The 17,094-nt window shown below is 38.8% G+C and overlaps 1 protein-coding gene across 1 annotated transcript in view; it reads right to left on the bottom strand.

Annotated features, from left to right (window-relative positions):
- The window catches only part of LOC309392657 (uncharacterized protein), a 46,442-nt gene that overhangs the window by 10,505 nt on the left and 18,843 nt on the right, over positions 1-17,094 (bottom strand). The window contains exons 10-15 of the mRNA XM_081954087.1: positions 8,339-8,447; positions 7,187-7,304; positions 6,743-6,941; positions 6,208-6,317; positions 3,556-3,692; positions 8-154 (exon numbers count right to left, since the gene is read on the bottom strand). Of these exons, the coding sequence (XP_081810213.1) occupies positions 8-154; positions 3,556-3,692; positions 6,208-6,317; positions 6,743-6,941; positions 7,187-7,304; positions 8,339-8,447 (820 nt within the window). The remainder of the gene's footprint in view (positions 1-7; positions 155-3,555; positions 3,693-6,207; positions 6,318-6,742; positions 6,942-7,186; positions 7,305-8,338; positions 8,448-17,094) is intronic.

Raw genomic sequence — 17,094 nt, forward strand, 5'->3', positions numbered from 1 at the left:
CACTCACCATATTTATATTTTTCATGTTGTATCCACTGAGATGGAAAAAGATGTTTCCACAAACACTACTGAAGAGACGCTGGCTGCAGAAAATAGCAAGAGCCTTTCTAACTAGCCACTTTTGGGGAAGGAATTCTCTTTTGCCAAGCAAAGGCTACAAAATACAAAAAAAGAAGAAGAAAGAAATTAAATTTAAAAAATCTGCCGGCTGAAGTCAGTCATATGTAGTTCTTCTCATGTCCAAAGGTTCTTCATGACTTCTGCTATTGGTACCTGGTTACAGTAGAGGAATTATATGGACAGAAGGGCAGAAAATGTAAATAGACACTAGCTTTAATGGATGATACATGGCATTAGGTGAAAAGGAAGATTTCTCTCTATGTGGAATAGATTTCTCAATATAGGACAATAATACACAGAATATAAAGTAGAACCACAATGTGATTTTGAGTATTTAGATTAATCAAGAACATGAGTATTTCAAATAGTTTGCGTGATCCCTGAAGGAATAAATATTTATTTTATTTGTCTTTATCCCACTTTTATTACTTTTATAAATAGCTCAAGTCAGCAAACTTACTTAACAGTCCTTCCTCCTTCAAGAGGTAGTCGTCCCCATATGACAACAATGGAACGCAAAATTTCTCTTGTTGAGTGAATTTTTGTCCCATTCTACAATCTTTCATGCTACAGATTCATTCAGTGAAACAATGCAGTTGTTAAATTAGGAACACAGTTGTTAAGTGAATCTGACTTCCCCATTGACTTTGCTTGTCAGAAGGTCACAAAAGGGGATCACGTCACCCTGGGACATAGCAACGGTCATAAATATGAACCGGTTGCCAAGCATCTGAATTTTGATCCCATGATTATGGGGATGCTGGAAAGGTCGTAACTATGAAAAACGGTTACAACGGCACTTTTCTTCAGTGTCGTTGTAACTTCGAACTGTCACTAAGTGAACGGTTGTAAGTCGAGGAGTACCCGTATTTGCCCCACAGCAACAATCCTGTGAGGTGAATTGGGTTGATGCAGATTGCCTGGCCCAAAGTAATTCAGCCACCTTATTAACATTATACTAGTCCATTCAGGAATTGTATTACATTCAAAGGGCTATTTCTTCAGAAAGTATCACATGATAACACTCTTATTCATTATTCGTTTAATATAATCAATATATATGGTCACCGGTTTGCTGGAGTTGTTCTGGGAAGCTAACAGAACATTAAAAAAAAATAATTAACAAAAAATAAAAACACAAACATCTATTACAGCCTTAGATTCATTGCACAATTACCCAAAGGCTACCTTAGATTTCTACATCGCTTGTATGTCAGGGAACATAAGCATCTTTTGTTTGGAGATGATTGAATAGCTGTTGCATTTATATTTTTGCAAATAGTGATAGCACTTATATATGGCTTCACAGTGCTTTACAGCCCTCGCTAAGTGATTTACAGAGTCAGCCTCTTGCCCCCAACAATATGGGTCCTCATTTTGCTGACCTCGGAAGGATGGAGGGCTGAGTCAACCTTGAGTCAGTGGGAATCGAATTGCCGAACTGCTGTCAGCCGGCTGTCAGCTGAAGCAGACTGCAGTACTGCATTGTAACCACTGCACCACCACAGCTCGTAAATGTTAATGTTCGAGCACTCAAACAACAAAGTACCAACAGGAAGTCAGATCAACCAATCAACATGCAGGATGTGCATCTCCCCACGACCTGTCATTGAGGTTTGGGAGGTGTGCATGTCAGCCTGTCTCCAACCGTTTTCAATCTTACCCATCAACCCCTTCACAGTATGCAATGCAATAGGTATGCATCAGTGGTGGGTTCCAGATCCCGTTCCAACAGGTACGGTTGGAATGGGCCTGGTGTTGTCCACATGGATGTGCGCAATACACATGTACACATGTGCAGTGCACACATGTGTCTTACTGCCTCTGCAAGCCTCTGCAATGCTCCAGCTGCTTAGTGGAGCATTGCGCAGGTGCTGTATGTGCTGTGCATGTGGGTGGAAGCGCCGAAGACTTAAAAGACTGGTAAGGAGCTCGGGCAGGTGGGTGGGTAGGTATCCGGTGCTCCAGGCAGGCTCCGGTATGCCCATACTGGGGCATACCGCTTGCAACCCACCACTGGTATTCATTGATGCCTACGGGCAGTTGCAGACCAGTCTAAATCAAGCTTGAGATAAGCATCTTTAATAAACAGTCTGGTCTTGTGTCATGTAGAGCTTTGCAGGTGATAACCAGTTTCATGAATTGTACCTGGAAGTCTACTCTAAGGCAGAGTTCATGGCGTTACCAAAGCATATCATGGTGCACATATAATTGCCCAGGTTGTTAAATTTTAGAGCAACTGCAGCATCCAGACAGTCTCCAAGGTCAGGTTCATGTCAGGGGTGGGTTTCTGCTGGCGTTTCTGCCAGTTCGATGGACACATGATTTGCACGTGCATGCTTCACTCACACACATGCCTGATGTGCACTCCGCTTGTGTGCACAGTTGCCTGTAAATAGGTCTGTGCATGCAGAGAACATAAAAAATGTTTTAAAAACATGCTGCGGCAACCGGGAACCAATTCGGGGGTGTGGTGAGACTGCCATCCAGGGGTGGGTTCCTGCCAGTTCTAGCCTGTTCTGTAGAAGAGATTCCACAAATCTACAGTGCCATTTAGAACCAGTTCCAGCTCCCTCCCCCCGCCCGTCTGGGTATCATCAAGATGAAGAGCGAGAGGAGGAATTCTGGGAGTTGAAGTCCACAAGTCTTAAAGCTGTCAAGTTTGAACACTCCTGGGCTTTTCTTTTTCTAAAGGGTTAGGGGTGCAAGGGTCTTGTAACTTGACAGCTTTAAGACTTCCGTGCTTCAAATGCCAGAGTTCCTGAGCCAACATTTTGGTTGCTAAGCAAGAGTGTTATTAAGTGAGTTTCACCACATTTTACAAGTTGGCCATGCCCACCCGGTCACATGTCCAGCAAGCCACTCCCACTAGGTCACATGGCCAGCTAGCCACTCCCACAAAGTAGGCTACACCAACAGAAGAGGTTCTAAAATAATTTGAAACCCACCACTGCTGCCATCCCTACCAGTTCAGCGACCCAGGCCCAATTTCAACTACCGACCGAGGTAGCAACCCACCTCTGGCCCATGTGCAGCTCATTGCAGCAATCATCACAGATGTGAATAATGCTTGTATAACCATGAGGAGGAACTGGTGGAATTATCATTCCAGTTAAAATTGGGCAAAGGCCCTCTTAGCCAGACCTGCCACTGGTTGTACACCACATAGACAGGGGCACCACATAGACAGGTGGTAGTCAGAAAAATCAAGGTCTCACTCATGACTAAGATTGTGTTTGTGTGTCATGTATAAAAGGATATCCTTTTGATTGTGAAATTGTGGCTGCCATTTTCAATTTGCTGACCATAATCTGTGATGCCTCTACATACAGAAAAAAGACTACTAAAACCTAGTTAAATTTTCAAATTACGGTAAGGATATGTCCTTTACTGATTCTTTGGCTGAACAGGAATTGGAATAAAATATAAACTTACCCGGAGGAACCTCTCTGGCAGATTAAGAAGTTTTATTATAGGGCTTTTGGCATACTTAATTCTAGTCACAGGGGCTAAGGCAAAAAACATTTTGATCTTGTGAGCCAATTCTGGCATGGTTGAAAATGCTATAAATGCTGGGAAAAAATCAAGAAGAGACAAAAAAGGGTTTTTTTAAAAAAGGAATAAAACAACATTTCAATATATTTGGCATAACTATTTTAATACTTAGTAGGATTTTATGGATGCCCTTTTGAGAGAGAGAGGGAGGGAGGGAGGGAGGGAGGGAGGGAGGGAGGGAGGGAGGGAGGTAAACAGTGAACAAAGAAACTCTATATACAATATAGACTATTGTATAGATTTTGCACCTGACAAACAGGAGTACACACTGAATTCAAAGCACAAAAGAGTTTTTTTAAAAAAAAAAATTCTTATAAGGACAACTAATGGGTTAGAACTAAATGGGTGCTAGATAAAGGTCAACAGAATTCACAGGGAGTTCTGCTTGGGTCTGTCGTGGCTACGAAGGATTGCAAACTGACTGTCTATGGAGATTCTCAGTCATCCAGGTCATGGTTGTCCCAAAGATGCTTTTTCAAAAGGCAACTGGATTTTCTGCTTTTTCTTTGAAGATGTTTCACTTCTCATCCGAGAAGCTTCTTCATTTTCTTGGGTGAGAAGCAAAGTGTCTTCAAAGAAAAACCAGAAAGCCCAGTTGCCTCTTGAAATAGCACCTTTGGGATGATTGCAAACTCAGACCTTTCAGCTGAGCCTGCTCATCTCCTGCACAAACTTTCTTTTAACTTTCAAACATTGTTTGAAACATTTTATGTACAAATTCTCTTGTAAAATACTCAGTTTACTCCAGGCACTAAATCAATGGCTCTCAACCTGTGGGTCGGGAGCCCTTTGGGAGTCGAATGACCCTTTCACAGGGGTCACCTAAGACCATAGGAAAACACATATTTTCAATGATCTTAGGAACCGAGACACCAATTTTATGGTTGGGGGTCACCACAACATGAGGAACTGTATTAAAGGGTCACGGCATTGGGAAAGTTGAGAACCACTGCACTAAATGAACTCATAGAATGGGACACAAGGCTGAACAAATGCCAAGGACATCCATAGGTGAGTATTAAAATAAATAAAGATAATGAGTGCCACTGTCTGACTGTAACTATCATCTTGCTTTTTTAGACCAATATATCTCAGCCACCCATCCATGTTCTTCCATACTGTACTATATCACACCAGCACTATGCTGCCCTAACAAATATGCATTTAAGATTTATTATGTTCAGTTGTCCTCATCCTCATCCATGTAAAAAGGGATGATTTGGCAAGATCTCTCTTAGATCCCTTTTTGTATGGAGGAGCTGTCCCCACATATATCTGGTACGTGGACAAATAGCAATAAAGGTAATGACCATTCATGGTACTGAATGGTGGACAAGGGTAATTCATGTGCCCATTCATTCAATACTGTGAAATGAAACATTTGAATTCACTCTTGATAATGGACTGTTTTATACTAAATAAATAAATAAACCAAAACACTTTCTTTATCGTAATGCTTTCAAATTAAAAGTCTTTACAATGGCTCTCTGTACACAAACTATTTTTTGATCCAGTTTTAAAGTTCTTATATTTGGATGGGGAGGGTCATGGAAGCCCAATTTTCTTAGTGTAAATGTTACTGTTGGCTCAGTTTGCTTCATCTGTTGTGAGTTAGCCAATAATCACACTAAGTAGGTAGGAACATTTTAAAAAATTTATTTCTGAGCAGAGGTAAAGAATTTATACTCAGTTATACTAACATCTCTAAATGAGTGCACTGCTTCATCTCATAACAGGTATTATTAATACAGTTCATATATTACATCAGCAATTTTGATTGGCTGGTTAAATTCACCTCAACATACATCTTATCTTTTGGCGGACATTCTTCTATCTCAGGGACATTATCCTAGCTTCCTCATAGGGATGCCGAATAACTTATATAACCTTTTTAATAATCATCATTATCAGTAGTTTTGTTATTCATTGACATAAAAGTGACAGAACTGAAGAAAAGTATAGCAATGTTAATGGAGGGAAGGAAAAGCAAAATATCTGGAAGGTTAGAGGTGTCACCTGAACCCCTTGGCCCTTTTTGGTTTTTAGCACCAAAAATAGCAGCCCATATTGTTCCCAATAGGCTTCTGTTCCAGTGGTGGATTTCCATGTTATTTACTACCAGTTCATTTGTGTGTGCGCTCGCCTCCCACCGTCGCTACTAATGGTTCGCCCAATCCTCTGCTCTGTTCTTTGAAACTCTAGCCCAGGCCAACTTTGACAAGGGAGGTAGGGGTAATGGAGCAATACAGTCACAAAATTAAGATAATATCACAATGAGGAAAAAGGTATGAGTACCCTGCTTCACTTTTTTTCATGAAAGCTTCAAAGGAATGCTACCAGTGGGGCTTGCAATCGTATTTCTGACCCGAATGAAATGAGAACTATCAAAACTTTCAAACAAGGAGGAAATCCTATTTTAATATTAATCTTCTCCCCGTCTTTCCTCATAGTATGAAATTCTGACATATTTTGGACTGCTGTATCACAAATGGTTATACCACACTACATAACAGCTTTTCCTCATTTACATACCTAATGCAGCACCCTGTGAGTAGCCAATATAGTACAACTGTTGTTGGCCAGTTTTCTTTAGAATGAAATTGAGGACAGCTGGAAGATCATACTTTGCCATTTCATCAAAGCTAGGGAAAGATACAAGGCAAAAGAATTGAATTCAGGAATTTATTTAACAATCTGATGGTGATTCTGAAGGAAACCAAAATAGTGAGTGAAATAAAGTGGGAACAATACTATATACAATAGTTGTCCTTTAGATGGTGTATCAAAAATGTCTATTCCATATTAGCTTCATATGGACACATATTCCACAATTCTGAAGAAACAGTTTGTAGAATTGTACATGTTTCATGTACAATTGTTTCAACATGTTTCAACATTAGAATATTGAATATGGATTACAAAAATGAATTCATCCCTAGAAGCAAATACCAGATCTAATTGAATTATTTGGGATCTTAAATTATTTATGGCATGAGATGGAAATTATTTTCTCTTTTCATTCCATTTCCCAGCTGCAAAATACCAAGATTGCAACAGTAAAATATACCTGAAAGTCCAAAATGCATCTTCGTTCACAGACAGATTTTGGTGACTTCTGGACCAAATATTTCCCCTGCTGTTTCCAATCCAAACATCATATCCGGCATCTGCGAGGATGAAACCCAAACTGTTGTGGGCAAAGTTGGTAACCCAGTTGCTTCCATCTCCTAGCAAACCATGCTGGAGAAATACTACAGGTTTCATATCTGGAGAAAGAATATAATAGTGTATTTAGATATTAAAATTATTTTGTTTTACAAGGAATAAATGTGTAAAAAGAATGGAATGTGGGGAAAATTGTGATTTATCTATGTAGGATATATTAGGTTGGAACAGGATTCAATTTATATAGACAATCCTCATCCATTCACTCATATAGTCCTAGATATGTGCTTCATTTTTTTTCCTGATATGTTTCTACCTTATCCCTTGTTATATCTATTTATCTCACCAAAATCCATTTGATAGTTTCTGCCAGATGGAATTCTGTTCAAGCTAAGGATATAGCCATCTGTTGTCATCACTTTGTATTCCTCGCTCAGGTAGCCTTTATGGATGATAAGTTCATTCTGTAACAGAGTAAAAACAAACCAACAATTCAACAGATATTTTAAAAATTTGTGGCACTATCTAATATCACCTTCTGGAATTATGTTTGATGTATCTGCAGATGAGCACCAAGTGATTATTAGAGAAATACAGTTTTAGGAAACTGATAGCAAGTTGCAAGGATAAATTCTTTTGTCACACAATTCTCTTTTTTAGGGCTGTTATAATAGTGGGTTTTTTTTTAGTTTACCCCTCATTTTCTCTATCATGTTTTTTCCCCTAAGAGTCATTAAACTAATGATTGAAACAACACTATATTATGCATCTTTTAAAAAAATAAATATTAACCAGAAAAATCTGAGGGAAGATGGGTGATCAATTGATGGAGACATATTATTTTGTCCCACATCATAAACCCTTCTTGAATCTGGAGTAATTGAGCTTAGGTGGAAATCATGAGAATGATTTGATTCTCTATTATCCATAGAAGATCATTTGAATAAAAATATTAAATACAATGTGATGTTTTATATCTTATGTCTGTAAAAATTTGATATAATTTATTCAGCTTTCATCAGGTCTATTCAAAATGCTCAGTTGGCTTTAGATAAGTTTAGTGTAAGGTTGTCTTGATTTATATTCATAAGGTGGGAAGAAAAGGCATAAGGATCTTGAAGATATGTTTGATACACTATCAAGACCTTTAAATATGGTTTCAACAGAAGATGGGAATGAGTACCACATCTCTCTTACCTGACCTTAAGGATAACTAAATGGAACATCTCATTAAGCCACTGGCTGATTTGATGTATGAAATGTAGACTGAATGATCCAATGATAATAGATCATACTTGGGTATATTGCAACATATATTAAATACATCCTTTAAAAAATAAGGAAAGAAAATCAATCACGTACTGTAAGTTGATAAATGGATAATAGATATTTAATTTGGAAATCCCACGAGACAATGAGTCTAACTTTAAAACTATGAGAAGCACATTTAAAGTCAAGCATCATATTAATTTTCCATGAAAAGTGAAAGGCAACTTACGACATTCATAAAGGCTTCTGAATCCGTAGCTCTCTTTGTTCTTATTAGTTTTGAGTAAGCGAATCCGTGAATCAGGCATATTGTAATTATTAATGCCTGCATCCTATGCCTGTTTAACAAAAGACATAGATTTCTTAATGACTGCTACGTATAACATTACGAAACAATTTTTCAAACCATAAATAAAAGTCCCTTGCAGCTTTTTGCTAAAATGATTGTTTTATATACTCCAAAAAACCTGCTTCCTTATTTTTCATAGAAACTAAAGAACGTAGTCAAAAGTAAGTATTAAAAAATATCATGCTAAGGTTCATGTGTGTGTGTGTATGTGTGTGTGTATTTATGTATGTATGTATGTATGTATGTATGTATGTATGTATGTATGTATGTATGTATGTATGTATGTATGTTTCTCCTGGTCCGTTCTACTTATTGTCACGAGAACAGTGATATTTCTGTAATGTATGCAGGTTTCAGCCCGAATATCTGTACAAGACAACAGAACTTTTGATTCAATTTAGTTTTATAAGAAGAATAACTGTACATAGAACAAAAAATATTTAGGCTACCCAGAGGAAAACCAGGGAACAATGAAATATCACCTAACCACTCGCCTCCACTTCTGTTTGAAAATACTTTTTCTCTTTTCTAGAAACAACTATAAATGAGAATCTATATCCATTCAGTTCAGTCATATGAGTGAACCTATAGGATGAACTTCTAATTAAAGAAGAATAAGAATGAAAGAATAAGAGTAGTCATAAGAACTGAAGCATGTCTTGCAGATCAATAAACACAATGAAATGTCAGAACAATGTCATATATATTCAACAGTCATTTTGCTCTAATACTAATAATTTATTAAACGTGTATGCTCAATTTATTTTGAATAAAAATTGTAAAAGATGTATCTATGTGATTTGTTAATTAAAGCTCCGTCTCCTTATTCTTTTCTCTCATTATCTGAAGAATAACTAAAAATAAATAAAACCATCAGATAAACCGTGTAATTCCCTTTATGGCTGGTGGTAGCCCTTTCATCTTTAAAATTCTAACAAAGACACTGATAACTTCCCGAGGAAAAAAAAAGAAATAAAGTAGTTAGCTTATGCTTCTCTATCAGCATTCCTTTTCCTGTAGTACAAGTTATGATTGTTATACTTACTGGTTTTAATATTCACTTGTTCCTCCAAAAGTTTCAGATGTTGAGATGGGGATTCTTGACACAATATTTATACCAGAAATGTAAGATAAAGGTGATAGAGAAGTTGCAACATTTAACCCTTCCTTTGAAAGCATGTAGTGGGGACATCTATTTCCATCTCTTCCCCTTTTCCCTTTAGCTGCTTTTACAATTTAGTAATATTGAAAGGAATTCATTGAAGACCAGATCTTGCTTACATTTTTAGGACTGTTGTAGTGACTGTTCAAGCGACTTCAGAGAGAATTGAAGAGAAGGGATTTCAAATGCAAACATTTTGTCTCATTCCATGGACTTTTAATCAGAAAAATAGGTTTGTTCCTACAGTTTTTTCCAATACATACCCTGTGTGAGCACTGCAGAGAACATATTATCCATAAAACTTCAAGGATTCACTGGACTTCCTTCCATGCTTTGCTTCCTTGCTCTGGCTAAGCATTTTCCCACAAGCACAGGGTCACTTTTTATTTCAGATTTTATTTTATGTCAGAGTGTTGATCCATTGGTTGCAACAGGAATTGACTGATCAGCTTGTTGCCCCAGCCTGACCTGAGGGACTGAGAGAGCGAGAGAGTAACTGACCCAAAGTCACCCAGCTGGCTTTCATGCCTAAGGTAGGACTCATAGTCTCCTGGTTTGTAGCCTGGAGCTTTAACCAGTAGACCAAACTGGCTTTCTCAATTACCGGTATTCACTTTGCTGTTGCTTGATATCCTGACATCTAGGCTCACAGCCCAGTGTGTTCTATTACTGGCAGGTTTGGAAAACATGTTATCCTCTCTTTCTGAAGTCAAACACAATTTGAATATTTGGATTAACTATGATCAACAGGTCACTCTCTTAGGTACAGACCCAAAGCGGCAAGGATCTAAGCAGATTGCCCTGAATCTGTTTAAAAATGCATCCATGCACACTATCAGAAACCTGCTTTTCATGAATAAATGATCGCATCTCTCAGTATTTTCAGAAGCGCAGTTGCATGGGTTGTTCCAAGGAAAAATACATCTTCCCTTTGAAATGCTTTGTAGCACTGAGCATTAAGACTTACGGAGGCCATGACCTCCATTTAGCTTTGTTATCTATCCAGGGTTGATATATGCCATTGTCATTAAATGAATGCATCATTAAAAGATATAGAGAAATACACCAAGCAAATAAAGACTTTGTAAGTTCTGGAAAACCCCATGCTGTGTTTTGTCATTATATACCCTCAGTGAATTTTCCACTGGACTTTCCCTTCACTTTTACATTTACATGCACTTTATAAATCAGACACAGTCAAAGAATGGTACTGTTTTATCAGGCATGATAGGAGCAGAAAGGAGTACTGTGTGTTGAAGGAGAGAACTTGAGTTATTATAAAATGAATGAAGGAGGGATAGCAATAAATATCATTCTTTTGAGCCAAGGGTTCGAAGTACATTGCAGCCGTTGTGTGCATAATGAGATTTGGCTACTAATAGATTTACAGCTTGGAGTCTCCTGAAATAATTTGTAGACTATGTTCATAAATAAATGAACTAAAGTTACTCATGATTTACAGTATATGACATTCAACCTCTTTGTATTTTCTATGATACTTCAGGACATTTTTAAATGAAGACTACTGCAAGGTATTTGAGACATTGATTTTTAAATCAATTAACATCTGGCTACCAGCTTTGTAAGTTGCATTTTTCTCCCTAGTGGCATATACTAGAGCAGAGGTGTCAAACTCAAGGTCCGGGGCCTTGTTCCAGCCCACTAGGTGCTTAGATCTGGCCCACAGGGCCGTCCTAGAAACAGCGAAGGACTGGCCCGCGGTACCTCTGCCACTTGGGAATGCCGATTGTCGTTCTGAGCTCTGTTTTCGCTGGCAGAAGGTTGCAGGAGGCTGTTGCAGCCAAAAGCAGAGTTTGGGAGCCCATTTTCACTTGGCAGAGCCTTCAAAGGTGCCCCCGATATGAGTGACGTTGAGTTGGCCATACCCACCCTGGCCCCTGAGGTCAAACACAACCCTGATGCGGCCCTCAATGAAATTGAGTTTGACACCCCTGTACAGAGCATTACTCTGTCAGCTTCTGAAATTTTGCTGGATCTTCACTTTGGCCAACAGCGCCCTCTGCTGGGGAGCAGCTCTGTGAAATCCCTGGAATAATATGTTATTTTGTTCTTTCTACAGGATGGAAACCCAAATAAGCTTTATCTCTCCTATCTTGAAAACATTTTCTGGAAGATAATGTGATTTTATTTGCCCCTTCTCGTGGCCATTGTTTATATATATATGTATTTGTGTTACAACCCCTGGTATGCCTAAATATAATTAGCTCGAAATAGATCTATACTAGTCTCCCTTTATTTATTTATCAGTACAAATAACACACACACACACACACAATATATATATATATATATATATATATATATATATATATATATATATATATATATATATATATATATATATATATATATATATATATATATATATATATATATATATATATATATATATATATTGTGAATGTCTGAACTGGTTGGTTGCTTTAGATTGTATTTTTTTTTTGGTCAGGTAAAGTATACAGTATATCACTTCTCTTATCACTCTGTTCTGATTCATTACATGTGCCTTTATGTCATTTTTGAGTCCTACTAATCACATAGAAAGATTTCTCCATTAGGATATTTCTCTAACCTTTCAAGTCTCCCAATAGTGCACTCATGGCTACCTAACTGATAGTTATCCTCTTCTTTTCCTTTTCAGCTTTCATTAGTGCCTTCTCCAGAGAGCTGAGTCTTTGCATTATGTATCCAAAGTAGGATAGTTTTAGGGTGATCATTTGTGTTTTGACTGAGAACTGTGGTTTGATTTGTTTGAGGATCCATTTGTGTGTTTTCTTGGTCACCCACAGAATTCTCAGTTCTCCACCACCAAAGCTCAAAGCATCAAAACCCGTCCTATCCTGATTTGATTCAATTTGATTCTCTTCTTTTGTTTGAATGGCACTTTTATCTGAGTGCTGCCCATATGGCCACAATAAATAGTGTATTGGATGTTTTGATTAAATGAATATAGGATATTGATATATGGTTATTGTTAGAATGCTGTTAGTCCTTCAAGGTAGACTCAACCAGAAAGCCAATGTCATGAATGCTAATACTACTTTTATTATAAGGTTACAGTAACAGCCTTGCAACTTTGATTTCACCTTCCTCCCTTTACCTTCAGGAGAACTGCAACCAGTTTGGTTTAGTGGCTAAGGCACCAAATGGGGAAAGATGGTGGGTTCTAGTTCCATCTTAGCCATGAAAGACAGCTGGGTAACCTTAGGCCAGTCACTCTCTTTCATCCCAACTTACCGCACAGGGTGGTTGTCATGGGGGAAATAGGAGGATGAATACCAATAAATAAAATAAAAATAAATAAATACATAACCTGGAACCTTTTTTTCAAATTACAGTTCTGACACAGACTCATGTTTCTTTTATCTGACTGCTATCTTGGCTGCAGCTCTTCTCCTGTTCTTCTAGGTTATTCTTTTTTTTTTCTATTACAATTGGTTGGATTTACTTTTGGTCATTTTGCTTTTCCGAGATACAGCATATATTCCTTAAAAGATGAAGAGGATGGAATGATCTCCATCTTACTATCAGAGACGGATAGAAAGCCAGTAATGTTGGAAGATCTTGCTACCATTGCTGCTACAATGACCTTTGGTTGAATGATCACCACTGAAGGAAGAAAGAATGAAGAAGAAGCATTGTTGCCTCCCCCAACGTGACTCATTTGGGCCAAGTGAGAAGTAAACTATATTTGACTCTCAATTCAAGAAGAGAAAGTCATGATTCAGTTGATAGTTTGACCCATCCAGTCAGGCCAACTGTGGGAAGAAAAAGGGAAGGACGTTCCTATGAATCCTCTATGATTTGTGTGGGACAAACTGAACAGCTAAACACAGAATGATCTGATGCCCTCCAGATTTTAATAGACTACAGTTAGACTTACTAGACTACAGTAGATTAGATCCACAAGTTGCACACATCTGTTTAGGGCAGTGCAACTCCATCCACCACCAAGAACGGCACAGTCCCAGAACGGGTAGCCCAAATCCAGGCAATCATGCCAGGGTTTACCTGAAGCCTATTGTTCCCCATTCAGATGGTTCAGATGGTGTCAAGCATTTTGGTGGCAACTAGGTGAGGAGTACAAAGACAAGTGTGTCTTGCCTACAATCAAGCATGGGTGGTGGGAATGTCATGGTATGGGGCTACATGAGTGCTGCTGGCACTGGGGAGCTACAGTTCATTGAAGGAACCATGAATGCCAACCATGAATGCCAACACATACTGAAGCAGAGCATGATCCCCTCCCTTCAGAGACTGGGCCGCAGGGCAGTATTTCAACCTGATAACAACCCCAAACACAGCTCCAAAACGACCACTGCCTTGCTAAAGAAGCTGAGGGTAATGGTGATTGACTGGTCAAGCATGTCTCCAGACATAAACCCTATTGAGCATCTGTGGAGCATCCTGAAACAGAAGGTGGAGGTGTGCAAGGTCTCTAACATCCACCAGCTCCATGACGTCATCATGGAAGAGTGGAAGTGGACCCCAGTGGCAACTTGTGAAGCTCTGGTGAACTCTATGTCCAAGAGGATTAGGGCAGTGCTGGAAAATAATGGTGGCCACACAAAATATTGACACTTTGGGCCCCATTTGAACATTATCACTTAGGGGTGTACTCACTTTTGTTGCCAGCAGTTTAGACATCAATGGCTGTGTATTGCATTATTTTGAGGGGACAGCGCATTAATGCTCTTGTACAAGCTGCATACTCATTACTTTATATTGTAGCCAAGTGTCACTTCTTCCGTGTCGTCACATGAAAAGAAATACTTCAATATTTACAAAATGTGAGGGGATGTACTCCCTTCTGTGAGATCCTGTACATTGTACAAACCTCTAGGTGAAGACAGGATAAGAATGGCTGTCTCAACAATGGAATCATCTAAGGAAATATCCAGGTTCTCTGGGAATGCCAGGCTTGATAGCATAACCAGGTCTTTTAATACCTTCACAGTTTCCAGACATCAACAGCAGGGTTTAATTTGCCAGGGGTAGAGATGTATAACTATGGATAACTATCCCTCTTTGAGGGAGATGGCCATATCAGTAATGTGGGGGGGGGGAATAAAAGTTGGGAATGAACACCTCACTCCAAGGTGACAGATGAGCTCCCCCAATGGCTTCATGAAGATGTTGAATGGGATTGTGGGATAGTGCACTGAACCCTCTAACACCCCACACATGATCTGACCATCACCAGGGAGACACTAAGGGCTCCCCCAATTTCATATCACTTTGCTACAGGACTGACAGGAAAACAGATCAACCGTGTAGTGTCCTGCGTCTTTTGCCCTGAAGTCTGGGCCCTTTTGGTAGTCTTTATTACTCTCTGTCTGAATTTATAATTTATGTAATAAGTTGTAAAAGTTACTATCTATTGGTAATGCCCAAGGGGATTTTTCAAGAGGCAACCTGGATTTTCTGGGTTTTCTTTGAAGACGTTTCAAGAAGCTGCTCACCTTTGCCAAACAGTAGCGAAGGTAAGTGAATCCCACCACTGGTAAAGCTTTCAGGTTGAGGGGACAATTAATTTAGAGACGGGGAAGGCTGAAGGATTCAAAACATGGGGGAACACCACACATTTGAGCTATTCTGCATCTTGTGGGACATTTGGAGAATGTTGCTTTTTTGTTTTTCTGGTGATATTACACACGCAGGGCTGATGCCTATCAAAGTGTCCACCAGAGGAAGTGACGCTAAACCACTCACAGAAAGTGTGGCCTTATCATTTGCTAAACATAGTACAGAACATTGGGGCAATGGTTATGTAAGTGCAAACAAAATGTTACCGCTGTAATTGCATACATTCCTTTTCCTAAGAAAACAGCATGACTGTTAGCCATTTGAACTGAAATGTGAGAATGAGGAAAAAAATTTTTGTCTTGTACATGAGAATTTTAAAATTATTTCCCAATTTAAGGAAGCTTAAGTGCACTTGATGAGGTCATCATTTCTGCATGTTATGGTTATAATCTAAAATTGCAATTCTGGGGTTCTTCTATTGAAATACGAATTCTTCCACTGATGTTAATGCAACAGTAAGCATACATAGACTTTTCAGCATGAGTAAGCTGAAACACACATTTCCCACTAAAAATGTAAATCATATTTCTAAACATACCTGATAAAATGCCATAGGATATTTGTTTTTTTTTAAAAAAAACCTACATACATATTTTTTTTACTCCACTCCCTTTATGCACATACTATCTCTCAACCTTAAAAAAATAGCTCCAACAGAACTGAATGCCAGCACAGAAACAATGACCCCCTTAGCTTAAACCAAGAAATATATCTAAATAACGAATGAGAATTAACAGGGACTGAAAAAAAAAAACATTTGGGAATATGTGAATGGTCTTTCCCTACAGCCAAACCAAGAAACTAACTCAATCACATTTTAGAGCATCAACTCAAAGACATATTTCCTTTAAAAAAATTAACCAAACAATTCCTCTGTGCCAGTCTTTTTCTGGCTTACTCAGATGTATTATAACCAGTGGTGGGTTCCTACCGGTTCGGACCAGTTTGGCTGAACTGGTAGTGGTTTGGTGGCCTGGGTCGCTGGAACTGGCAGTGACCCAGGCCTGCCATGCCCCCAAACTGGTTCTCTTGTTTTTCAGTTCTGTGCATGCGCAGAACAATTTTAATTGCACTGCGCATGTGCATGCAGCGTGCATCAAGCACACATGGGCAGCGGGCACATGAGTGAACCAGTAGTAGTGCCTGCCGGAACTCACCTTTGATTATAACTTCTAATGTTTGCTTTATAAATAAAGCAATATACAGTAATGCTTCTTCACATTTCAAACTTCAGCAATCTATAGGTTGAACCCTCCAACACAAAATGGAATTTGTTAATTAACGGCATAACAATTACCGCTTTATCAGCTATCTTCCAAATGATCTTGTATATTTAAGATATGTATGTATCTGATCCCCACGCCTCAAGAAATAACAAAATCATTCAAATACATTAATGAAACCTTTCAACAAGTGCAGTTTACCTTTTCAGACTATTACTATGAATAAAATAGCAATCAAAGCACCATGACAATATCATGTAGGAAGATAATTAGTTAATTTCAATAATGATTTATTTATTTTTTATAGTGTGTATATTTGTGTACACCAGGGATCGGCAACCTTAAACACTCAAAGAGCCACAAAGGTCCTAACCAGAACCTCCCCCTCTGTTCAATTATGGAGCCAACTGGAGGTCTGGTTCCCCTACCATAGGGTCTCCTCCTAGCACATCATCCTTTTTCCTCTGCCAACTGGAAGACCAGTTCCCCACCATAGAATCTTCTCATAGCGCTTCATTCTTTTTCCTCTCCAACCTCAAGTCTGGTTCCTCCACCATAGAGTCTCCTCCTAGCGTGGCGTCCTTTTTCCTCTACCTGTCCTAACTGAAAGCCCTATCAATTGTGGAGCTGACCGTTGGCAAGGA

The sequence above is a fragment of the Natrix helvetica genome (genome assembly GCF_964273705.1).
Source record: "Natrix helvetica genome assembly, chromosome: 5".
In the NCBI taxonomy this organism is placed as follows: Eukaryota; Metazoa; Chordata; class Lepidosauria; order Squamata; family Natricidae; genus Natrix; species Natrix helvetica.